The sequence below is a fragment of the Aulonocara stuartgranti genome (genome assembly GCF_965226115.1).
Source record: "Aulonocara stuartgranti genome assembly, chromosome: 22".
Classification (NCBI taxonomy): Eukaryota; Metazoa; Chordata; class Actinopteri; order Cichliformes; family Cichlidae; genus Aulonocara; species Aulonocara stuartgranti.
Window position 1 is genome coordinate 29,127,809 of NC_138957.1, and position 25,847 is coordinate 29,153,655.

Genomic DNA, 25,847 nt, shown 5'->3' on the forward strand with positions numbered 1-25,847 from the left:
ACAGATTTTCAACTTTAACTGTGTTGTTGGTTAACGTGTTATCCTATAGGATGTTAGTTTTCATTGAAAAGACTGCACTTTTATATATTTATTGTTAAATTGCGTGTTTCTATGCAAATAATGATTTTAAATTTTTATTTATTTTTTCATAATGAGTAGGTGGATTTTTTTAAATGCTCTCAGTTTTGTGGGAAATGCAACTCTAAAAGTAAATAAATGATTTAAAGTTTTTTTTTTAAATATATATTTATATTTAGTCTGCGTGGAATTGCAGCTGAATGTGTTATAACGACGGTAATATTTTGTTACTTGAAGACATTTAATAAAGTTTTTTGTTTAAAAAAAAATACCAACAATGCGAAGTGCATTATGGGTCCACTTATTGCAGTTGTCTTCGTGATCTAACGGCAGGTAATGTAAAACAGCAATTTATGAATGTATTGTTTAAAAAGCATTTCTGTTAATAACATTTGTTTAATTATCGACAGGCTCTGATAATGCTTACTGCCGCCGTCGCAATGATTTCCATGCCGTATTTTGTCATATTGTGCTCCAGGGCGATTTGTGGGAACTAGCTCAGTTAACTGGTGTCAGGTAGCGTTAGCTAACTCTCTAAACGATGGCTAGGTAGGTAAGAGCTTAGTAATAATAAAATGTTAATATATTGTGTTTGATCGGCATTTCTCGTGCTTCACATAAAGTCGTCGGTAGAGCCGTTTTCTGTTTGCAAACAATGAACATGCGCGCGCAGTTTTGAAGTGGAAAACGGCTTGTTAGCAAACGTGAGCAACAAATTTCTGTTAATATGGCTCATATCGTTACATAAAACAACAACAAAACTACAAATGCATTCAGTAAAATCCACCTTAGCCTCTTTCAGGATGCAGTTACTGTACCCCACATTGAAACTCCAAACAATAGAAAACAGGGACAAATTAAATAAATTACAGTTCTGCAGCGCAATATTGGATCCTTGGCTTCATGTGGCTGTAACAACTCGGCATTGTTATAGATGTGGTCATCATTGTGATATTTGCAGAGGACAATGTGAGATGTAGTGAAGGTAGGTAGAAGGTGTAAGTGAGTTTGGAGAGGTGGAGCTATGCTCTTAAGAGAAATGAAAGTCAGCAGAAGCTAGACATATCCACGTTTGTGAATGAGATGGAGACTGGTGTGATAGAGAAGTTGCAAGGTATAGAGTTAGTGAAGTTAGTGTTAGTTTAAATACCTGGGGTCAATCATCCTAAGGACAGTGCACAAGAGAGATGAAGAAGATGGAGTGGGTGGAGATGGGGTGATTTGTGACAGAAGCATAGCAGCAAGACTTAAATGGAAGGTTTACAAGATGGTAGTGAGACCTGCTAGGATTTATGGTTTGAAGATGTTGGAGCTGAAGGTGTTAGAGTTGGAAGATTTTCTTTGGAAGGGACTAGGATGGATATCAGAGGGACAGTCATTTGGAGAACACGTTTGATAGGCAAAGCTAAAAATGGTTTGGGCATGTGCAGCGGAGGGATAGTGAATATATTTTACAAGGGATGCTGAATATGGAAATGCCAGACAGGAGGAAGACTGCAGAGGAGATCCATGGATGCATTGAAGGAGGACATACAGAAGGGTGGGTGTGACAGATGATGGTAGGGAGAGGGTGAGATGGAGGCAGATGGAAGCAGGTAAAGAAGGTGACTAACATAAATAGCAACTTTCTAGATGTTTGGTCATACCACAGTAGATTTTTGTATTTATATGTTATCCCAGCTTTAACTATCATATATTGGCTTTGAATATTTCAGCTTGTGTAGAATTAATTAAAAAATCAGAAAAAAAGCCTGTTAATGTTCACTATTCACAATACCACGTTTTGACTTACGGGCCTGTATAACAAACTTTCACTGGCCTCTACAATATTTTTAATGACCCAAAGAAGCCAATTTAATTGTTTTCAATACTGGAAGCTCTATCTTTAATAATGTAGTATAAAATAATAGTAGACTTATATTTTATAAAGTTACATCTCCCAAGTAAATGGTAGCTAAAGCTGTAAAATAATTGTCATGTATAACATTATCTACCCCTCTTTCCCTGCAGGAATCACAGCTGTTAGCCTTCGGCTATAAAATCTGCCTTTTTTTAACGATCATTTCAAACTGAATAAACAGACTGCATACAGACAGCTCTGCTTTATTTAGTCGCACTTTGCAAATACTACCTGCATGAAAAAAAAATACTAATTTGTCGGTTCATTTTTGGCCACTAGTTATTTTGAACCCTGCAGCTGTAATTTGCTTACCCTTTGTTATCAAAATACATCAAACGTCTTAGTTTAAAAACAGATGTCTGTAGTCTAAGTAAAGTTTACAGATGGAGCAGTATGTCACAAAAATGTATCCTCTGCAGAGGAAAACAACACATTTTCACACCAAATCTCTTCCCCCATCTATTGACACACCCAAGCTCGTCAAGAAAAACTTTTATCAACAAACCTGTTCAACTCTGAGCATGCCAACTGTGTAGTTATTCGAACTTTTACTTTAGTGAGATTACCTATTGTGAATAGTTACAAGTGTTCTGTGTATAAAAACTCCTCATTACGTATTTGCAGAAACAGACCTGGTGCAGGGTGTTTTGCATCTGTACAGCTGAGTGGGAATTTTGTGTCTAAATATTGGGAGTTCTGAACAATCAATTCTTAAGCAATCTGATATTTTATGTGCAGTCTACAATATGCAAATAGGGAGGTCAATTTAAAGTCATGTTGATACATCCTTGTTCACTTTATCTAACCATAATTTAGACGTGACTTTTACAGTTTTGTTTTTGTTGCCACTTTTCTCACTTCACTATGTGTGTTTTGTTTTACCCCCAGTGGAGATCAGATTACTCTCACAGACTTATCTTGATCTGCTTCTCATTCCAGACATTACCACCTATGAGACTATCATGCTGATAACTGGTTTTCCTGGATTTAATCTCACTGTAAACTCAAGATAGCAGCAACTATGGATGCATCTGAAGCAGAAGCCTCAACACAGAATCAGGGAAAAGAGGAAGGTGCATCATCAGCTCAAGGAGATGCTGGAGCAAGACCAAAAAAGGCATCTTTGAAAAGAGCTGCAGATGCCAAAGCAAAAAAGAAGCACAAAAAGGCTCGAGTGTCCAGACCTGCCCGGCCTGGTTATACTGTCCATCAAGGGGAAGATATGCTTCTCGTTATATCGAGTTCCACCTCCCAGTATGACGGGTCAGTGTGGACTCTTAAGAAAAAGAAGGGGAGCAAAAAGAAGAAGTTGGCAAAAGGAAAAGGAAAAGCCAGTCAGGTCAAGAAAAAGAAGCCAGTCAATGCCAAGCCCAAACTGGAAAGTAAACCAGTTATAGAAAAAGAAGAAAAAGTCGCAAATTTGTTTATAACTCAGGAAGAAGACGACCACAGATGGGGCCACAGCCTGCCTGAGGAGATGCTAATTAATATTTTTCAGATTGTGGTCATTCAAGAGGGAGCAGTGCCCTTTTTATGCAGGTATTGTGTCGCACATGTGATTTATTTGTAATTAAACCTATGAGATTAAGACTGAAATGGTGCATACACTATTTTAATCAAAATCATTTCATGCAAGTTAATTATCTTTCACTTACTTCAATACCTTGGATATCAATCTCATAACTTAAAGTCTGAATCTCTCTACATAACCTTTATTATTATTATTACTATTATTATTATTAAGACTAAGTTATTTAACTTTATGGATAAACATTAAGAAAACTGATAAAACGCCCTTCAAGGAAATTTCTTTACATGTTTGTTTTGTGCGATTGAACAGTTTAACGCATTCACATTACTATGATAGAACAAGGAGATACTCACATTTAAAAAGCTGTGTTGGATATGCATTTTTCAGCTCTACTTTGGGAAGTAAAAGTCAATGAATCCATCTTCTTCCATTTAATTCAATTCACAAATGATGACTTGTGATGAGGCTGGAGGCTATCCCAGCTGTCATTCATAGGGTCAGAGGCAGGGCACACTCTGGAAGTGTCGATAGTGTGTCACTGGGCTAACATATAGAGACACTCAGTGTGAGGAAGCCAGCATACCGACCCAGAGAACCTTCTTGAGGTCAAGTGACAGTCCTAAGCACCGCACCGTTTAATTCTTCCTGGTGTTTTCGGTGCAGGGTGGGGAGAGTTTGTCGTCTGTGGAACGCCGCTGCCTCCAGTCCGATCCTGTGGCACAGAGTGACTGTCGGTCACTGCTGGATTGCACCAGGGAGGAGCCAACTACCAAAAACTCAGAAGAAGATTAAGGACACTTTGGACTGGCTGGCACACAGCAGGTTTGTACTTTATTTAGCTTTTTGCTTAAGTCTTAATCATGTAAATGAATTCTAAACTGTGTTGTTTTCTAGATTCTCTCAGCTGCGAGACTTTTCTCTGTGTCACTGGACAAAGAACGTTGATTATGCATTAGAGGTAAGTCATCGAGAATTAAACATTATTTGAAAGATCTTCTCATCTGAAATGATTAGTACATTCATACACATACAAATCCACAAACAAGCTCTCCTCACACAAGTTCAAAGAAAAGAACATAAAAATCATTTCTTAATGTATTTTTAAAAATACAGTAATAGTCAAGACTTACGTTTTCTTGGCAACTGTTTTGATAATCATTGATTATTTTTCTTTCTTGGTAATAAGTTGGTTTCAGCTTCTCAAGCTTAGAGAGTGTAAAGTTAAAGAATATTTCTGGTGTTTGTTGGAGGCAATTTGAAGTAACTCCCTTTTATATTTTACAGTGAACATATTGATGAGAACCTGTAGTGAAAAATGAACTAAGATGTCCATCATTAAATATAATCTGATCCCATAAGCCCCATATCCCAATAGGATATTGTTTTTGTCCAGAGAGTATTTTTGATTTTCCAGCATATTGATTACATTACATTAAAAAAACCACACTGGTTGCAAATATTTTCTTCCTAGCCTGACAAGACCAGGCAAAATTTAACAAGCCTGAATACAAAATAAGTCTTAAACTGAGAAACTCCCCTTCACACACTGGTGTTTGTTCATTTTGGATCCTGTTCATACATAAATTACAGTTCACTTAAAAACAATATATAAAGGAATAAATGTTTTATTAAAATTGTGGTTTATCTGTATTATTTAATACTTAGTATGTGGCTTTTTTTGAAATCATCATCAGGTTGTGTCGCAGTACTGCCCTGATCTTTGCTCCCTCAAGCTTTCTTACTGCACAGGAGTGACAGCGGCGGCCTTTCGCTGCCTCGGTCTGCACAGCCGCTTCCTGCACAGCTTAAATCTCCAGTATTCAGAGGTACGTGGACCTGTGTAGAGATTTTCTAATAGAAGCCATGCAAAGATCTTTCACTGTGTAATGAAGTTACACAGTGCAATGAATGTGCAGTTTTACAGTACAGGGAAAGTTTCTCTATGCTTGCTCTAAATTTAAAGTGTAACTTTAAGGGTTTGTCAAGAATTTAATGTTAAGCACTTTAAACAAGATAAGCAGATATTTATGATGAAAAATATCTCAACTGTTTTTACTTGTCTTATATTAACTATATGAGCTTTAAGGGTATTTTCCCAATGCAGATTATCATTTTTTTTATTCATAAGAAACTTCATCCACTTAATATAGGTGATATATCATAAGGAGAGCTTTTTTCATCCAGGCATGATTGCATGTAGAGAATTTGCAGGATAACTTGCTTTTGCTGTAGTTCCAGGTTGAAGGACTCCTTGAGTATCTTGAAAACCATGGGAGCCAGATCAGGCAAATGTTGTTCAGTCATGGACTAAAGAATGACAGACTTCTGGCTGCAATCACTGTAAGACTTTTCTCTCTTTGTTTGTGAAACACGTGCTACACAAAGTCAGTGCTACTGGACAAATGAGCTTAATAAATGCATAGCATTGCTTTTTGTTTTTCCAGCGGGGATGCTGTCCCGATTTGGAGATGCTGGAGGTCAACACCAAGCTTGACAGTAAAGACTGCCAACTTCCTGTTTGCATCCAGGCACTACAGATGGCATGCCCTAAGCTCAAGGTAAAACAAAGGTCTTCTCTGTTTTAGTGTGACTACATTAGCTTTTTTACATTAAAGTTTAAACTCTTAATTAAGAAGATGAAGAAAAGCAGGCGTTTTATTAATTGTTGATTGATTGTTTATTGTTAATATTTAAATTCCAGCTTTTCAAAGACTTTTTGGATCTCTTGGTTCTTGACTGCTGGTTGAAAAAACAAGGTGCATTTGAAATTATCGTTATGAACCCTGGTTTTATATAATTTGATTTTTTTTTTTTTTTTTTTTTTGAAATGCTACAGAACAGTTATTTAAGTGAGCATGTTCTTCACAATTCCTGCTCCACCTTTTATTCTTGGACTCTAGTAGAATGACTTTATTTCATTGACAGTCTAAAGTAGTTCTTATTCCTCTTATACTTGGCTACTGTGCAGCATGTATGTGACAGAAAATAAGGAAACGCCCAAGTAGCACTAAAGCCAGTAGCTGTAATTTCTTATCTACTGGCAGAGTTTGCACTTTGCTAAAGGTTACTTGTTCTCCCGTGACGCTTACGTACTGCTTCCCATCAGACCTTCCGAATGATGAACGTCCAACCTCTTCATAAGGGAATGCGTTTTGGTATCGACCCAACATCAGGCTTCCCATTACTGGAGGAGCTTTGTATCGCAACCACATCGTTTTCCTATTTGACCGACAGAGATTTGAGGGACATTCTCTTCGATTCCCCCAAACTGCGAGTGCTGGACCTGCGAGGCTGTTCTCGAATCACAGCGTCTGGTCTTGCAGATTTACCCTGTCTAGGTATGTTTGTCAGGAAATTAATGCTTTTTGCTTTATGTCACCAATACCGAGCAGCTCAGTTTGGCTTTTTCAGAATGAATCTATGATGACCTGGAAGTCGGAGTCAGGACAGTTTAGTACAGTTTGTACACAAAATGTGTCTGAATTATTTGAAGGCTTCACATTTTAAAACCATTTCAAACATTTATCTGCTTTATTTTACTGTCTTGTATTTGGCAGAGCTTGAATGTTTGTTCTGGGGACAATATTTCAGCAGCCATGTTGGGCTGTCATCGCTTAAGAAAGGACTTCACACGTTGACCCAAAAATGGAGTCGAACTTTGCAACAGCTGGACATTGCACATCAGCTCTTCACTGAGGAAGACTTGGAGTTAGCAATGAGTTACCTTTGTCAAGCTGAGGCAGACACACTGCGCTCACTGAACTTGAGTGGGACCAGAATTACACCACGTGCACTCAGGTAGTTGTTTTGTACTTACCTCAGTAGCGCCGCAAATCCAAAATAACCTCTTTATTAGACAAAGTGCATCCAAAAAGAACTGAGAATTAATCAGTCGTTCCCATTCACGTCTGTGCTTTGTTTTGCAGGCCAGTCATTGGACAAATGACTGCTCTAGACTACCTCAACCTTTCATCCTGCCGCTATCTCCCAAGAGGTGTAAAGAGGATTTATCGTGGCCAAGAAGACATCCAGCAGCTGCTGGACAAATTGGAATAGCTCTCACATTCATGTGGTTCCAGAAATGAGAAACCAAGTTTACAAGGCAGACTTGAATATCTTAATGCAGGCCTCGCTGTGGGTTATATTGTCTAATCGATGTGAATATTTTGCCCTCAGGACTTTTTTGATAGACATTTTTTCTGTCTGTTGTTGGTACGAAATTGACATTTCTGTGTTTGAATGCAAGAAGCAGTAGTTTGCAAACCTGTTACTACCGCATTAATGTCAGGTGGGGGGTTTTGTTTTTTGTTTTGACAATAACCAACACACAATGCGTGACACCTAGTACTGTATATAGATCATTTTATTTGTAAAACTAAATATTCATTTGCGTGTATCTTTTTTTTTTTTAAATGTGATTTCTGATTTTTTTTTTTTGATCAAAAATAAATGTTTAACATGTCACAAGAGAATCAGGGTTGTATTGGTCTTTATTTCCACTAGAGAGTGCTGTCCTGTCAGTATAAATTTACATTTGTCATCTTAAGGGACTGGTCATACTGGATTCATACCTTGCTTGTAGCAACATGTTTAAGAATAGCAAATACATGTAAACACATGAATGGATCTAAGTGCCTATATGATTTTTCCAATAATGTAAACATGGTCAAAGGAGAGTGTTTGATAATAAAAGACACAATATAGTATTCACTTGTTTATTGGGCCAAATAACAGACTAAACAAAAACAAGGGCAAAAAATGTATTTTAAATGTACCCACATTCAATTTTTGCCCAAATTTGAAACAGCACTACCCATTTAGGTTAATTAAACTTGGGTCTGTCTTGACTCAACTACTTCCATGACTGTAAAAGAAACAGAGTCATATGTCCCACAACAACATGAAAAATGGTAAACCATAAAAACAGCATTAAAAATTCAACATTTTAAAAAGCAAAGACATAAAGAGACTTAAGACCTCTTTACTATGTATATTGATTTATATAAAGCCGGGATTTTCAGCTTTACTAGGTGCAAATTAAATGTAAATGCTGAATTTTGGTTACAATAGTGGTTGTAAGCACAGTCTTTGGTTTATGTCTCTCAATTAAAAATGTATTAATTCCATTGTGTATGTCAGTTCTGTGACCACTTTCTACAATAAAAACAATTGTTCCATTTTCTTTGGTAATTATAAATGGGTTTTTTTCTTTAAAAAAAAACATATATGCATTTATTACACTTCCAAAATTGTACAATAAAAGCAAATAGGCAAAGGTCTTTTGTAATCAATCTCCTGGTTCATATTTTAGTAATGATAATATTGCAGTATATTGTCTTCACACGTTAAGTACAACTTCTAAAGTATCTTTTTTTTAGTTCAGAAAGAAGCTTTTTTTTATGCTATATTCAGTTATTAAAGAAGCGAATTGCTGTTCACTTCTGTAGTGGGAATAAACTGAGGCCTGTAATGGGATCTGTAATACACTTCTCAACCAGATGGAGGTATGTGAGGTTCTCCTTAGTGTTGGGGTCAAAGAAGCCCTTGGTGTCATCATCAGGATCCGATAAAATCTGGTTCATTTCTTCATCAAAGTAACCTCTTTCATATGCCACTTGTACAGGCACTCTGTGACTGTGCACTGGGTCAATTATTCCTCCAGTTGCAATTTGAGCTTCAAGGAGACGAATTCCATGATCTTTCACAATGAGATCTTTTTTCAAGGCCTGGAACAAAGAAATTGTTTTTCCAGTGTACGGATCTTTGTATCCTGTCACTGCCTTTTCTGCTGAGATCAGTTTGTTTTTCCACTCTTTCCCAACCACTCTTTGAGCCACAGCTTCCTCTACAGAAAGCTTTTTGTTGTTGACTGGGTCAATGATAAAGCCTGTGGCAGCTTGGGCTTCCAGCAGAACCAGAGATGTACCAGGAGTCAGCAGACCTTTGCTTTTAGCTTCATAGATACTCATTGTCTTTTTGGTGGACTGAAGATAAACTCCTGCAATGCTGTTGGTCCCCTCAAGGTATTTGCGCACTGAATCCATTTCACTTACTTCTGTTACTGTAACTTTTCCAGCGCTAAGATCTTTGTAGAGTTTCTCATCAATGATTTTGGATTTGAGCAGCTCAGTAGCAGAGACATCTTTTCTGATTCCATGGAACTTTTCAACTTCACTAGTTTCTGTAATTGTAGTGGTGATGGTAGTTTTTGTTGTGCTACTGTCTACTTTAGTTTCTGGTGGCTGGGACATGACAATTGAAGAAGATGATGAGGTTGTGTCTTGTGTATGCTGCTCAATGATTGTCAGGATGATTTCTAAAAAGCGCTCTATTGTGATTGATCCAGCCTTGTACTGTTGCACAAGGTCTCTCCGCTTCTCTTCAATTATATATTTGGAGTAGAGTAGATCCCAGAGAGACACTGTTTTTCCTCTGTATTTTCCTCCAGCTCGGGTTGTTGTTGTAGACTTCAGAATACGTTTAGTTGCCTCATCCACAAAGAAGTAAAACTCTCCTTTCTTGACAATGACAAGTAAACTGAGGCCTGTAATGGGATCTGTAATACACCTCTCAACCAGCTGGAAGTATGTGAGGTTCTCCTGAGTGTTGGGGTCAAAGAAGCCCTTGGTGTCATCATCAGGATCCGATAAAATCTGGTTCATTTCTTCATCAAAGTAACCTCTTTCATATGCCACTTGTACAGGCACTCTGTGACTGTGCACTGGATCAATTATTCCTCCAGTTGCAATTTGAGCTTCAAGGAGACGAATTCCATGATCTTTCACAATGAGATCTTTTTTCAAGGCCTGGAACAAAGAAATTGTTTTTCCAGTGTACGGATCTTTGTATCCTGTCACTGCCTTTTCTGCTGAGATCAGTTTTTTTTCCCAGTCTTTCCCAACCACTCCTTGAGCCACAGCTTCCTCTACAGAAAGCTTTTTGTTGTTGACTGGGTCAATGATAAAGCCTGTGGCAGCTTGGGCTTCCAGCAGAACCAGAGATGTACCTGGAGTCAGCAGACCTTTGCTTTTAGCTTCATAGATACTGAGGGTTTCATGGGTGGACTGAAGATAAACTCCTGCAATGCTGTTGGTCCCCTCAAGGTATTTGCGCACTGAATCCATTTCACTTACTTCTGTTACTGTAACTTTTCCAGCGCTAAGATCTTTGTAGAGTTTCTCATCAATGATTTTGGATTTGAGCAGCTCAGTAGCAGAGACATCTTTTCTGATTCCATGGAACTTTTCAACTTCACTAGTTTCTGTAATTGTTGTGGTTACAGTAGTTTTTGTTGTGCTACTGTCTACTTTAGTTTCTGGTGGTTGGGACATGACAATTGAAGAAGATGATGAGGTTGTGTCTTGTGTATGCTGCTCAATGATTGTCAGGATGATTTCCAAAAAGCGCTCTTTTGTGATTGATCCAGCCTTGTACTGTTGCACAAGGTCTCTCCGCTTCTCCTCAGTGATGTATTTGGAGTATAGTAGATCCCAGAGAGACACTGTTTGACCTCTGTATTTTCCTCCAGCTCGGGTTGTTGTTGTAGACTTCAGAATACGTTTAGTTGCCTCGTCCACAAAGAAGTAAAACTCTCCTTTCTTGACAATGACAAGTAAACTGAGGCCTGTAATGGGATCTGTAATACACCTCTCAACTAGATGGAGGTATGTGAGGTTCTCCTTAGTGTTGGGGTCAAAGAAGCCCTTGGTGTCATCATCAGGATCCGATAAAATCTGGTTCATTTCTTCATCAAAGTAACCTCTTTCATATGCCACTTGTACAGGCACTCTGTGACTGTGCACTGGGTCAATTATTCCTCCAGTTGCAATTTGAGCTTCAAGGAGACGAATTCCATGATCTTTCACAATGAGATCTTTTTTCAAGGCCTGGAACAAAGAAATTGTTTTTCCAGTGTACGGATCTTTGTATCCTGTCACTGCCTTTTCTGCTGAGATCAGTTTGTTTTTCCACTCCTTCCCAACCACTCTTTGATCCACAGCTTCCTCTACAGAAAGCTTTTTGTTGTTGACTGGGTCAATGATAAAGCCTGTGGCAGCTTGGGCTTCCAGCAGAACCAGAGATGTACCTGGAGTCAGCAGACCTTTGCTTTTAGCTTCATAGATACTCATTGTCTTTTTGGTGGACTGAAGATAAACTCCTGCAATGCTGTTGGTCCCCTCAAGGTATTTGCGCACTGAATCCATTTCACTTACTTCTGTTACTGTAACTTTTCCAGCGCTAAGATCTTTGTAGAGCTTCTCATCGATGATTTTGGATTTGAGCAGCTCAGTAGCAGAGACATCTTTTCTGATTCCATGGAACTTTTCAACTTCACTAGTTTCTGTAATTGTAGTGGTGATGGTAGTTTTTGTTGTGCTACTGTCTACTTTAGTTTCTGGTGGCTGGGACATGACAATTGAAGAAGATGATGAGGTTGTGTCTTGTGTATGCTGCTCAATGATTGTCAGGATGATTTCTAAAAAGCGCTCTATTGTGATTGATCCAGCCTTGTACTGTTGCACAAGGTCTCTCCGCTTCTCCTCAGTGATGTATTTGGAGTAGAGTAGATCCCAGAGAGTCACAGTTTTTCCTCTGTATTTTCCTCCAGCTCGGGTTGTTGTTGTAGACTTCAGAATACGTTTAGTTGCCTCATCCACAAAGAAGTAAAACTCTCCTTTCTTGACAATGACAAGTAAACTGAGGCCTGTAATGGGATCTGTAATACACCTCTCAACCAGCTGGAGGTATGTGAGGTTCTCCTTAGTGTTGGGGTCAAAGAAGCCCTTGGTGTCATCATCAGGATCCGATAAAATCTGGTTCATTTCTTCATCAAAGTAACCTCTTTCATATGCCACTTGTACAGGCACTCTGTGACTGTGCACTGGGTCAATTATTCCTCCAGTTGCAATTTGAGCTTCAAGGAGACGAATTCCATGATCTTTCACAATGAGATCTTTTTTCAAGGCCTGGAACAAAGAAATTGTTTTTCCAGTGTACGGATCTTTGTATCCTGTCACTGCCTTTTCTGCTGAGATCAGTTTTTTTTCCCAGTCTTTCCCAACCACTCCTTGAGCCACAGCTTCCTCTACAGAAAGCTTTTTGTTGTTGACTGGGTCAATGATAAAGCCTGTGGCAGCTTGGGCTTCCAGCAGAACCAGAGATGTACCTGGAGTCAGCAGACCTTTGCTTTTAGCTTCATAGATACTGAGGGTTTCGTGGGTGGACTGAAGATAAACTCCTGCAATGCTGTTGGTCCCCTCAAGGTATTTGCGCACTGAATCCATTTCACTTACTTCTGTTACTGTAACTTTTCCAGCGCTAAGATCTTTGTAGAGTTTCTCATCAATGATTTTGGATTTGAGCAGCTCAGTAGCAGAGACATCTTTTCTGATTCCATGGAACTTTTCAACTTCACTAGTTTCTGTAATTGTTGTGGTTACAGTAGTTTTTGTTGTGCTACCATCTACTTTAGTTTCTGGTGGTTGGGACATGACAGTTGAAGAAGATGATGAGGTTGTGTCTTGTGTATGCTGCTCAATGATTGTCAGGATGATTTCTAAAAAGCGCTCTATTGTGATTGATCCAGCCTTGTACTGTTGCACAAGGTCTCTCCGCTTCTCCTCAGTGATGTATTTGGAGTATAGTAGATCCCAGAGAGACACTGTTTGACCTCTGTATTTTCCTCCAGCTCGGGTTGTTGTTGTAGACTTCAGAATACGTTTAGTTGCCTCATCCACAAAGAAGTAAAACTCTCCTTTCTTGACAATGACAAGTAAACTGAGGCCTGTAATGGGATCTGTAATACACCTCTCAACTAGATGGAGGTATGTGAGGTTCTCCTTAGTGTTGGGGTCAAAGAAGCCCTTGGTGTCATCATCAGGATCCGATAAAATCTGGTTCATTTCTTCATCAAAGTAACCTCTTTCATATGCCACTTGTACAGGCACTCTGTGACTGTGCACTGGGTCAATTATTCCTCCAGTTGCAATTTGAGCTTCAAGGAGACGAATTCCATGATCTTTCACAATGAGATCTTTTTTCAAGGCCTGGAACAAAGAAATTGTTTTTCCAGTGTACGGATCTTTGTATCCTGTCACTGCCCTTTCTGCTGAGATCAGTTTGTTTTTCCACTCTTTCCCAACCACTCCTTGAGCCACAGCTTCCTCTACAGAAAGCTTTTTGTTGTTGACTGGGTCAATGATAAAGCCTGTGGCAGCTTGGGCTTCCAGCAGAACCAGAGATGTACCTGGAGTCAGCAGACCTTTGCTTTTAGCTTCATAGATACTCATTATCTTTTTGGTGGACTGAAGATAAACTCCTGCAATGCTGTTGGTCCCCTCAAGGTATTTGCGCACTGAATCCATTTCACTTACTTCTGTTACTGTAACTTTTCCAGCGCTAAGATCTTTGTAGAGTTTCTCATCAATGATTTTGGATTTGAGCAGCTCAGTAGCAGAGACATCTTTTCTGATTCCATGGAACTTTTCAACTTCACTAGTTTCTGTAATTGTAGTGGTGATGGTAGTTTTTGTTGTGCTACTGTCTACTTTAGTTTCTGGTGGTTGGGACATGACAATTGAAGAAGATGATGAGGTTGTGTCTTGTGTATGCTGCTCAATGATTGTCAGGATGATTTCCAAAAAGCGCTCTATTGTGATTGATCCACCCTTGTACTGTTGCACAAGGTCTCTCCGCTTCTCTTCAATTATATATTTGGAGTAGAGTAGATCCCAGAGAGACACTGTTTTTCCTCTGTATTTTCCTCCAGCTCGGGTTGTTGTTGTAGACTTCAGAATACGTTTAGTTGCCTCATCCACAAAGAAGTAAAACTCTCCTTTCTTGACAATGACAAGTAAACTGAGGCCTGTAATGGGATCTGTAATACACCTCTCAACCAGCTGGAGGTATGTGAGGTTCTCCTTAGTGTTGGGGTCAAAGAAGCCCTTGGTGTCATCATCAGGATCCGATAAAATCTGGTTCATTTCTTCATCAAAGTAACCTCTTTCATATGCCACTTGTACAGGCACTCTGTGACTGTGCACTGGGTCAATTATTCCTCCAGTTGCAATTTGAGCTTCAAGGAGACGAATTCCATGATCTTTCACAATGAGATCTTTTTTCAAGGCCTGGAACAAAGAAATTGTTTTTCCAGTGTACGGATCTTTGTATCCTGTCACTGCCTTTTCTGCTGAGATCAGTTTTTTTTCCCAGTCTTTCCCAACCACTCCTTGAGCCACAGCTTCCTCTACAGAAAGCTTTTTGTTGTTGACTGGGTCAATGATAAAGCCTGTGGCAGCTTGGGCTTCCAGCAGAACCAGAGATGTACCTGGAGTCAGCAGACCTTTGCTTTTAGCTTCATAGATACTGAGGGTTTCGTGGGTGGACTGAAGATAAACTCCTGCAATGCTGTTGGTCCCCTCAAGGTATTTGCGCACTGAATCCATTTCACTTACTTCTGTTACTGTAACTTTTCCAGCGCTAATGTCTTTGTAGAGTTTCTCATCAATGATTTTGGATTTGAGCAGCTCAGTAGCAGAGACATCTTTTCTGATTCCATGGAACTTTTCAACTTCACTAGTTTCTGTAATTGTAGTGGTGATGGTAGTTTTTGTTGTGCTACCATCTACTTTAGTTTCTGGTGGTTGGGACATGACAATTGAAGAAGATGATGAGGTTGTGTCTTGTGTATGCTGCTCAATGATTGTCAGGATGATTTCTAAAAAGCGCTCTATTGTGATTGATCCAGCCTTGTACTGTTGCACAAGGTCTCTCCGCTTCTCCTCAGTGATGTATTTGGAATAGAGCAGATCCCAGAGAGACACTGTTTGACCTCTGTATTTTCCTCCAGCTCGGGTTGTTGTTGTAGACTTCAGAATACATTTAGTTGCCTCATCCACAAAGAAGTAAAACTCTCCTTTCTTCACAATAGACAGTAAGTTAAGCTCTGTATTTGGGTCTCTGACGCACCTCTCAATCAGCTGGAGATATGTGAGGTTCTCCTGAGTGTTGGGGTCAAAGAAGCCCTTGGTGTCATCATCAGCATCAGATAAAATCTGGTTCATTTCTTCATCAAAGTAACCTCTCTGATATGCCACCTGTATGGGGACTCGATGGCTATGGACTGGATCAATTATGCCTCCAGTTGCAATTTGAGCTTCAAGGAGACGAATTCCATGATCTTTCACAATGAGATCCTTTTTCAAGGCCTGGAACAAAGAAATTGTTTGTCCAGTGTACGGATCTTTGTATCCTGTCACTGCCCTTTCTGCTGAGATCAGTTTTTTTTCCCACTCCTTCCCAACCACTCCTTGAGCCACAGCTTCTTCTACAGAAAGTTTCTTGTTGTTGATTGGGTCAATGATGAAGCCTGTGGCAGCTTGGGCTTCCAGCAGAACCAGAGAGGTACCTGGAGTCAGCAGACCTTTGCTTTTAGCTTCATAGATGCTCATCATCTTTTTTGTTGATTCAACTCTCACACCTGCTATACAGTTTGTTGCTCCAAGATACTTCTGAATATTTTCCATTTTGACAACAGTTTCTTCTGTTACTTCACCTTTTATAATTTGGGTGAAAAGGTCCTTTGAGATGATCTTTGACTCAAATAATTCACTGGCTGAGACTTGTTTTCGTAGTCCTTTGAACTTTCTTTCCTTGGATGATACCTCTGTGACTATAACTGTGAGTATTTCAATCATCTCCTCAATTTTGGTCACTCCTGTCCGGTATTGCTGTATAAGCTGCTCCCTTTTTTGTTCTGATATGTATTCAGATAGCAGCACTTCCCACAGTGTGACCTCCTTGTTTTTAAATTTTCCCACATTCAAGGTCATCATTTTGTTTTTCAAAGCATGCTCGATTTGCTCATCTGTGTGAAATACACGGGCTTTTTCTTCATGCAGCGGTAGGAGAAGTAGCCCAGTTTTATCATCTTTCTCACATCTATTCATGAGCGGACTGTATGACAGTTTTTCTTTGGTATTTGGGTCAAAGAATCCTTTTTCATCATCTGTGGGGTTCAACATAATTTTTTGAGTTTCTTCATCCAGACATCCTTTTTTGATAGCAATATGAATTGGCAGTCTGTGACTTTGATTTGGGTCAATAATTCCTCCTGTTGCTATCTGCACATCAAGTATCCGAAGGCCATAGCTTCTTTCTCTCAGCTTTTTTTGCATGGCTTCAAACAGTGATATTGTCACATCTGTATATGGATCTTTATACCCAGTGACAGCTCGTTCAGCTGAGAGAAGTTGCTCACGTACATCTGGCCCAATCAGTCTTCCTTTTACAGCCTCTTCCACAGCATGGAACTCATTTTTGAGGGGATCAATGATCCATCCTGTTGCAGCTTGAGCTTCAAGTAGTAGAAGTGCAATGCCAGGTGTCAACAGGTCTTCATTTCTTGCTTCATATATGCTCATCACTTTCTGGGATGGATAAACCTTCACTCCAGCAATGCTTCCAGATCCTTTTAGGTATCCTCTCACAGGTTCACTCTGCGCTATTGTTTCTAAATTGAGTTTTCCTTCTTTCACCTGTTTAAATGTTTCTGCATCAATGATTTCAGAATCCAGTAGTTGTTTTGCAGTGACATGCTTTCTCAGACCCATTATCATTTTGGGAGTTTCAGTCTTCTCCAGTTTTTCTATTGTGGTAATCACTAATGTGATTATGGTCTGGGTACTAATCTGCCTTGTTCTGTACTTTTCAATCAGTTCAAGTCGCTGATCCTCAGTAAAGTAGCCAGAATGAATCAAGTCCCATAGAGTAACCGATTTTCCAGAATAGTGTCCTACAGATATGCTGACACTTGTCTTTTCAAACTCTTCCTTAATCTCTGTGTCAGAATATATCTTTTTCTTTGTAGCTGTAGCTTTTGGTGTGTCATTCAGTGGCAGGAGAAACAGTCCAGTTTCCTTGTCTTTCACACATCTCCCCAACATCTCCATGTATGTCAGATTTTCTTTTGTGTTTGGGTCAAAAAAGCCCTTTGTGTCATCACTTGGGTCTGTTAGGATTTGATTAAGTTCTTCATCAAAATATCCCTTCTTGTATGCAACTTCAAGGGGTAAGTGGAGACACTTTAAGGGATCGATGATACCACCTGTAGCAATCTGGGCCTCAAGTAAACGAATGCCATGCTGGTTGACAATAAGATCTTTTTTCAACGCTTGGAAGAGCGAGATCTTCTGACCTGTGTATGGATCTTTGTAACCAGTGACTGCTCTTTCCGCAGACAAAAGTTTTTCATACATCTGAGGACTAATCAACTTTTCTTTGAGAGCTTGTTCAACTGTAAGTTTTTTGTTATTCAGAGGATCAACAACAAATCCTGTAGCTGCTTGTGCTTCAAGGAGGCAAAGGGCAGTCCCAGGTGCAAGAATGCCAATTCTCTGTGCCTCGTGAATGCTTAGTTTTTTATTTGAAGGTTGCAGTATCAACCCAGCTACACAGCTTTTTCCTTGTAGGTAGGCTCTCACACTGTCCATTTTCATCACATCACTGCTTGTCATGTTTCCAGTGATCAAACTGTTGTAGGTGTTTTTATCCACAATTTTAAGATCCAAAAGATCCACAGCAGAGACTTCTCCTCTGAGACCTTCAAACTTCAGTCCTTCTTGCTGTCGTATCTCCTTACTCTCAATGATCTCTACAATGGTCTCAGTTAGTTGCTGAATTGTGATTTTCTTTGACCTGAAGAGCTTGAAAAACTCCTGTCGTTTGTCTTCAGACAGATATTCTGAGTTGATAAGATCCCACAATGTTGTGCGTTTGCCCTTGAACCTACCATACTTTACAGTAACTATTGTTGTTTTAAACAATTCCCTAATGTTGTCATCTATCTTTATTTTGTTGCTCTTGCCTTTGAGAGGTAAGAGGCACAGGCCTGTACTAGGATCTGTTACACATCTGGCCATGAGCTGCAAGTATGTCAGGTTCTCGTGGGTGTTGGGGTCAAAGAATCCCTTGGTGTCATCACTTGGATCATCCAGGATCTGATTCATTTCTTCATTAAAGTACCCCTTCTTATAGGCCACATGGACAGGTATGCGATGGCTGTTCACTGGGTCGATGATCCCACCAGTGGCAATTTGGGCCTCCAGGAGCCTAATGCCATGGTCTTTTAGGATCAGGTCTTTTTGCATTGCTTGGAACAAAGAAATTATTTCTCCAGTGTATGGATCTTTGTATCCAGTAACCGCTTTCTCTGCCGATTGCAGCTTTTGACACACATCAGGCCCCACAATCTTTGCTTTGACAGCATCATCAACTGAAAACTTTCTATTTCCAATAGGGTCAATAATGAACCCTGTTGCTGCCTGTGCCTCCAGTAGAATCAGAGCAGTTCCTGGCATCAGCTTTCCTTTCTGTTTGGCCTGGTAGATGGTCATGATTTGAGAATCAGGAAGCATAATACCTGCGATGCTGTCTTTACCTTTTAAGTACACATTTACATTTTCATCTTCAATGACTTCCTTCACTGACTTCTTTCCCTTCTTCAGGTCCTCTAGGACCTCCTGACTAATGATATCTGCTTCCACAAGCTGCTTGGCTGTAACAGTGTCTCTGATACCTTCAAAGACAACTTGAGTTGTTTTCACTGACTTTTCTATCACTTCCAGAACTGTTGAAATGATCATCTTGATAGTTATCTTCCCCTCTCTGTATTTTCGAAAGATGTCTTGCCTCTGGTTTTCATCAAAATATTCTGACATCAGAAGTTCCCACAGAGATACTGTCATTCCTGTATATTTGCCATATGTCACTTTCACTTTCTCCATCTTGAAGGCTGTTTTAGTTTGGTAGTCAATGAAATCAAAATTTAGCCCATCTGATTTATCACGCAAAGGAAGGAGGCAGAGTCCAGTAGCAGGATCAGTGACACACCTTTCCATCAACTGAAGATAGGTTAGATTTTCTTCTGTGTTTGGATCAAAAAAGCCTTTTGTGTCATCCCCTGAATCCTCCAATATGGCATTCATTTGTTCATCAAAATAACCTCTCTTAAAGGCCACTTCTGTAGGAAGTCTGTGACTGTTGATTGGATCAATTATTCCACCTGTAGCAATTTGTGCTTCAAGTAGGCGGATTCCATGTTGTTTGACGATGAGGTCTTTTGAGAGTGCTTGAAACAGGGATATAGTTTCACTGGTGTATGGGTCTTTGTATCCGGTCACTGCCCGCTCAGCAGAGAGCAGCTTTGCATGATATTCTGGGCCAATAAGTTTGCTTTTGACAGCTTCATCCACAGTGTACTTTTTATTTTCTACAGGATCAATCATGTATCCAGTAGCAGCTTGTGCCTCCAAGAGAACAAGTGATGTCCCAGGCATCAGTATGCCTTGCTTCATGGCTTTATAAATGCTCATTCTCTGATTGGTTGAGAGTATAGCAATGCCTGCAATGCTGCCTTTGCCTTCCAGGTATTCTTTCACTGTTTCAATCAACATCACGTCCTGTGTTGTGGTCTTCCCCTTTTGCAGGTTATCATATGTTTCTTTGTCGATGATCTTTGATTCAAGGAGCTCGGTGGAGGAAATGCCTTTGCGCAGACCTTTGAAGGTGATGCAGACAGGAAGAAGCAACAGGCCTGTATCGGGCTCCACGATGCATTGCTTTTGGAGGCCTCTGTAGTTAAGATTTTGTTGCAAAGTTGGATGATAAAACACTCTGAGCTCTGACATTTGGTCCTTCAGCAAATCTTTTTCATAGTAGCCCTTCTGAATTGCAGAGTCAACTGAAATATTTGTCTTATCGACAGGATCAAACAGGCCTTTTGTGGCTATCTGTGCTTCCAGCAGCCTCAATCCATAATCTTTTGGAACTAAATCTTTTTGCATAGCTTGGAATACAGATATCATTTGGTTGGTGTAGGGGTCTACATACCCAGTGATGGCTTTTTCTGCTTTAAGGAGTTTGTCTTTCATCTCTGATCCAACTATTCCCTTTTTAACAGCATCCTCTACAGGAAGCTTTTGGTTGCTTACTGGATCTACAATACCTACTGTGGCAGCTTGTGCTTCAAGCAGAGCCAGTGCTGTTCCTGGCTTAAGCATACGCTTCTTCATGGCTTCATATATGGTTATCTTTGTCTTTGTCTTTTCCAGAAATATACCAGCCACAGGTTCATGGACTTTTGTGCAGGCATTTTGCTTCACACCGCCGTCCTTAAGGTTGGTGTCCATCTTGACCTAAAGGGCTGTGTTAACACATAAACAGTTACAGAGCTTGTTTTGTATATGGTATTTTATGCATTGTAAGTAATTGTAAAGCACAGCTCTAAGATACATTTGGGCACACTGCAGTTAAACTGCTTATAAAATACACATGTATTGATTTGTATGTTAAAAAAAAAAAACTTGTCAGGTTTTTATACAGTTATTTTTTTATACACAAATTATTCAGACGTTCACCAAATTAGATGCAGTAAGACATTTTGTCGAAAAATTTCTTTTACTACTGCTGTTTTGCGCCATAATGCAATTTCTAACGTTACATGTTTGACAGTGACATTGTTATGTACTAACTGTAAAGCTATTTTCAGCTTTTCCCTTGCCACAAGGGGTCGCCACAGCAGCGAGCACCACAAGATTAATTGGGCAGAGTTTTATGCTGGATGCAACAGTGACCTTTCACTAGTAATAGAGACTAATGTGATAGAGAATATACTCCAGCAAGGTAGAGAAGGTTGTAGAATAGTTTGCAATGACAAATAGTACTGAAGTCTGGTAAAATTAACACATTAGTATCCAGCATAACTCTGAATCGCTTAAATAACTTAATAACTAGTCTGGAGCAATTGAAATTGAAATAGATGGTAATTAGTTTTATTTCTATTAATTGTAGTGTAAGTTTTGGAATATATTATCTTCCAACTGTAATATCAAACCTTTCAATTTCCTTAGGAGTACGTGGACAGCCTTGGACGCTCTCTGTTGTTCCAAAATACAAGATCCAACGCCAGTGGCTTCCTGGTTTTTACGATCTCAGGGCTTTGAAACTCCGTCCCTGGAAAGATAAGGCGGTTGTAATAAGTTTGATCTTAAACTTTGTGTTAATGATTTGATATTGAAATTAGTTTATGACATTTCTCATGAACTTTCTAAATCACATATGGGTAAAATACTCACCATTTCATCACTGACCTATGCAGACTGCATATGAGACAATCCACAGGATGTAGGTAAAATGTTTTTTTTTCCTACTATGTTAGTAATACTTTAATTATAAGTTGTTACCATGACAATTATTCAAGTCTGTATGGCTTGCTTGCAAACAACTACTGTCCATGACTGACCCACCCACCCCATAAAAATAAAGCCTAACTGTACAGTCTGTGTGTATGTGTCTTATAAACCCATGTGGGCAGGTTTCTAATGCATCAATACTCTCTTTTGTTTTTTGTTTTCTAATAGTTTTTCTTATCATTTCATCATGTCCCTGCACAGATTCAACAACAAAAGAAGCTATTAATTACATAATGTGTGAGAACGTCCCCCATTTGCTTTTGGCAATAATAATGGTGTGTCAAAACTGGAACAGCCAGATGCCCTGTTTTGCAACAACATGCAAAGGAAAACCAATAACTGCAAGTACAAGAGTTCATATCTCTTGCAATCCTGTGCACCAAAGTCTAAATCTGCAGAACTTTGTTTTGGGTTCCAGTAGAGATTAAAAGTTTTATAAACTTGTGGCTGAGTTTTGTTTGCTTGTTAGACCCTCATTTTTTATGTCAGCCAGAAAAGTCACAAAAGAGCTAAAGTCACCATGGCATAAAAATATCAGCTTCAAGGTAAAATAATATATAAATGTTTTAAAAAACTGAATCGATTTGCATTCCGGTCCAGTATTATTTAGATTAGAGATTAGATTAGATAAAACTTTATTAATCCCTTTTAAATTTAAAGAATCCCCATTTTACCATTACAAATTCTACAACATAACCCAAATTTATACACATCCACTTGTACTTAGGGTACTAAACTGAAAAACAGGGAATAATAAAAGCAAATGTATAACCTTTAAGCATATTCTTATGTGGTACATGAGATGTTACTGTACTGAAAAAGCTTTACAAAGAGATTTTCAAAAAAATCTCAGTTAATTATTCTCATAGCTAGTAATTACTATTGCATACAAAAATGTAGTGATTTCTATGTATGTGTGGATGTGCAGATGTATGTACAGGTGCATGTTAGCTTCCCATGACCTCATACTGTTTCTGTTTTTTCTTTTTCTTTTTTTATTTTATCTTGTTGCATAAAAATGTTCCTAAACAAATAAAAAGTGTCAAAAAAAAATGTAGTGATTTCACAATTTTCTGAGAACCAGTCTTTCAGCCTTGTGGGGGTTGGTAACTGTCACAAATGATGTCATAACACCTGTGGGAGTCAACACAATAAGGCTCAGAAAAAAAGGGTGTGAACTGAAACTCAGCCAATCTACTCAGAAACATGTTAACTGTTAAGTCACAGATAAAGCTCCACTGTGTATGTGATTATTTTCACTTGTTTACTGTGGTAAAATGTTTGGTTTAGGCTGTGTGAGCTGCTCTACCTGAGAAGTGTATTTAACAGCTGTTATTGATAATGTGGCAAAAAGATGCTCCAAGTAACCAAGATAAGCAGAGTAACACAAACAGCTGTGGATCTGAGGTCTGCTGAACTCTTTATTTGTACAAGAGCAGCAGGTCTGTGGCAGTTCGGTATCTCTACCTGCAAGTGCTCAATTTACATCTTGAGTTCGTCACCCACTTTGTAAATATTTGAATGTTTTTGAAGCTGTCAAGCATTTACTGTACATTTATGGCACCATCTGAATTTGCTTGTCATATCATAAAGGCAAATACATTTCCTGCACAAAGTTAACAAGTTACCTAACTCTGCAAACACAGCTTCACTGTTTACTGGTCTCTCCACTAAATGCCTTTTCCTCAGTGAAGGAAGGCACTGTCCGTTCAATGCAAGAGCAGATATAAAATAAATGACTTTTTAAAAGATTTCGCTTTCTTTTTTGTCTTTATAAGACCTCTAAGCACAACTGAGTGTATATTCAGAGGCCTCTTTATTAGGTATGATCTGCCACGTGTGTATTTCATCATAAAGTTCCATTTTTAGTGACACTGTTGCAAATGTGGAAATAGAATTATCTAGTACTCTTAGTTACAGTTGATCTTAGTCAGACTTGGTTTGCAGAGGTGTTTCTGGGCTTTATTGTTGGCACCAGCATACATGACACACCCCTGAACATACCAGAGTCCAGCAAACAACTCTGGAACCTCAGTGCTAAAAAACATAATTGACTTCACAGCTGTGTGATGGTGTTAAGGAGAACTAATTAGAGGCCTCACTAATGTAGAACTAAAGTTAAAAGAGCATTTAGTTACATTAGACTATACAGTAGTACCATAACAAAGAATCACTTTTGTGAGCTCTGACTTCTGTATTTTCTTGTAAAGTTAAATTATTTACTTTGATTTTAGATGAGGAAAGTCTTAAGAACCACAAGTAACAACTGATATAAAATAGTACCAGTTCAGTAAGAAAGTGGACTATATACTTCCTAAGGAATATATAATCACGTGACATGAACAAGTTATGATAATTCTAACTGTAAATCTTTAGGTTGAGCCAAGGATCTGTCTGGATGACAAGATGTTGGCATTGATAAACAGCTAATCTAGCATGCTTTTGTGGAGAATCAATAGAGCAGTTTTAAGATTGACACTGAACTGCAAATTGCTCACAACTTTCTCTCACTTGTAGCAACAAGCCTAATTACATCCTATGTGCACTTCAGCCATTGTGGTGCATTTTTAATGCCACCCCAGCAATAAAATACAACTTACTGGCTAGGAATGAATGAGGCAATATAGTACCACTGATTCAGGCGTTGCACAACAGTTTTTGTAGCTGTAACTGCGGAAAGTCTTGGAGTCATTGTGTAAATAGATCCCAGGGTGATGTCAGCACAGTGTTTAGACTTGTTGAAAGCCTCATTAGTGACATACGGGTACATTTATTTTACCAGCGGCGGTCAAAGGTGATCAGTGAGGAATGTGCGCATTCCCTTTTATCTGAGGGTGTTGGCTAACAGGACAGGATAGACACACGTTCTGCTTCCTCTCGTTTTACTTTGCCAATGCAGTCTCCACTTTCTCACTCTGAAGAAAATAATTTTCTAAATGTGGTTCCAGTTTTATGTAAACGCAACTCAAGGAAAAAGTTTGTTTTCTTTAGAAAAACCAAAACAAAGACACTGCTGATTTTTACACAACCAAACTAAAAAAAGATTTTAAATAAACTTGCTCTTACCCAAATGTGCTTGGATGATATCCCAGCTCTGCACCGGCGAGCGTTCAGCTTCAGCTGGTATGAAAGATACCACAACCCTGAAGTGCTCCCAGCATCTCAGAGGTATTCACTCCTCAGTGGTCAGATATAAGGCAGGGCCAGCTAAGCCCCTCCCCTGTTGAGGTTCAGCCTCCTCGCCTGGGGGTGTGAGAGTGAGACAGCCGGAGATCCTTTGCACTGAGCTCAGGATGCCAGGAATTCCTGCAGACTTCCTCGGAGCATGTCTATTGTGCTCTAAAACAATAAGGGTGAGCAAATTGATTCTTTCTAAGTGTACAAAAGGTAAGGAGATTTATTAAAGTTATGCATAAGATAAAGTAAGCTTTGTTGACTGTACAAATTCTTAAGAGTCCTGAAGGTTCTTCACAAGGGTTTCATTCACTTTCCTAGTCAATATTTTTTACTTTTCACAATGTGTAAACTGGACTTGGTGCGAAGCTTCCTTATCAAGCCGGCCAGGTTGTGACATGCAGAGCCGGATGCCCTCTGATTACACTGAGCTTTGTCCTTGAATTACAGCTTCCCTCAGGTTTGGCAGGTTTTCAAGTGTGGAAAGAAGAAACCCGACAGGCGTGATTGGCTTTTCTATCTTACTAACAAGAAAAAGTGTGTCACAAAACAGACTGTACGGAAAACACCTGTTGTTTGTTGTAAACCAGATGCAAAGACATTAGTCACATAAAAATGATAACGTCAATATCTTATGACTGACATGTTTGTGGAAACTGTCTGAAAACCTTGTGATAAATCAAATTCCACAGATGTATGTGAGAACATGTTATGGGTAAGTAATTAATGGGTTTGTTTGACAATTTTTACATGCACGCTCCAAAGTTATTTGACAAATTGGCTTGTTTATATTTTAACTATATCTATAATCTAAAATAAAACCCAAATACAAACAGCTTAGCTTCTACAAGAGAACATATTGCATATCCTTTAAACGGACGGAACATTGTGTGCAAAGTTTCGCATGTAATTACCA

General features: G+C 39.1%; 2 protein-coding genes across 4 annotated transcripts; one reads left to right on the forward strand and one right to left on the reverse strand.

Annotated features, from left to right (window-relative positions):
- The first annotated feature begins 188 nt into the window (after positions 1 to 188).
- Positions 189 to 8,215, forward strand: fbxl6 (F-box and leucine-rich repeat protein 6). Of its 3 annotated transcripts, none has more exons than XM_082521096.1 (10): positions 189 to 411; positions 2,918 to 3,517; positions 4,173 to 4,331; positions 4,404 to 4,467; positions 5,204 to 5,335; positions 5,742 to 5,849; positions 5,954 to 6,067; positions 6,616 to 6,847; positions 7,067 to 7,307; positions 7,436 to 8,215. In XM_082521096.1, the coding sequence occupies exons 2-10, from the start codon at positions 3,000 to 3,002 to the stop codon at positions 7,563 to 7,565; spliced, it is 1,698 nt and encodes a 565-aa protein (XP_082377222.1). In that variant the 5' UTR covers positions 189 to 411; positions 2,918 to 2,999; the 3' UTR covers positions 7,566 to 8,215. The 3 variants fall into 3 exon arrangements, with proteins under 3 accessions (XP_082377222.1, XP_082377224.1, XP_082377223.1); XM_082521098.1 differs by lacking the exon at positions 189 to 411 and adding an exon at positions 437 to 627; XM_082521097.1 differs by lacking the exon at positions 189 to 411 and adding an exon at positions 951 to 1,618.
- On the reverse strand, positions 8,211 to 24,915 carry eppk1 (epiplakin 1). Its single transcript, XM_082521095.1, has 3 exons — positions 24,824 to 24,915; positions 21,400 to 21,518; positions 8,211 to 20,709 (listed from the first exon to the last, which is right to left on the reverse strand). Exon 3 carries the CDS (start codon positions 20,693 to 20,695, stop codon positions 8,945 to 8,947), a length of 11,751 nt encoding a protein of 3,916 aa, XP_082377221.1. The 5' UTR covers positions 20,696 to 20,709; positions 21,400 to 21,518; positions 24,824 to 24,915; the 3' UTR covers positions 8,211 to 8,944.
- Between the last annotated feature and the right edge of the window lie 932 nt (positions 24,916 to 25,847).

Bases quoted from the DNA above. Each gene is read 5' to 3' on its own strand.
- fbxl6 (XM_082521096.1), top strand. From the start codon at position 3,000: ATGGATGCATCTGAAGCAGAAGCCTCAACACAGAATCAGGGAAAAGAG. The intron at 5,850-5,953 runs GTAAGACTTTTC...TTGTTTTTCCAG, and splicing joins GACTTCTGGCTGCAATCACT to CGGGGATGCTGTCCCGATTT. The intron at 6,068-6,615 runs GTAAAACAAAGG...GCTTCCCATCAG, and splicing joins TGGCATGCCCTAAGCTCAAG to ACCTTCCGAATGATGAACGT.
- eppk1 (XM_082521095.1), bottom strand. From the start codon at position 20,695: ATGGACACCAACCTTAAGGACGGCGGTGTGAAGCAAAATGCCTGCACA.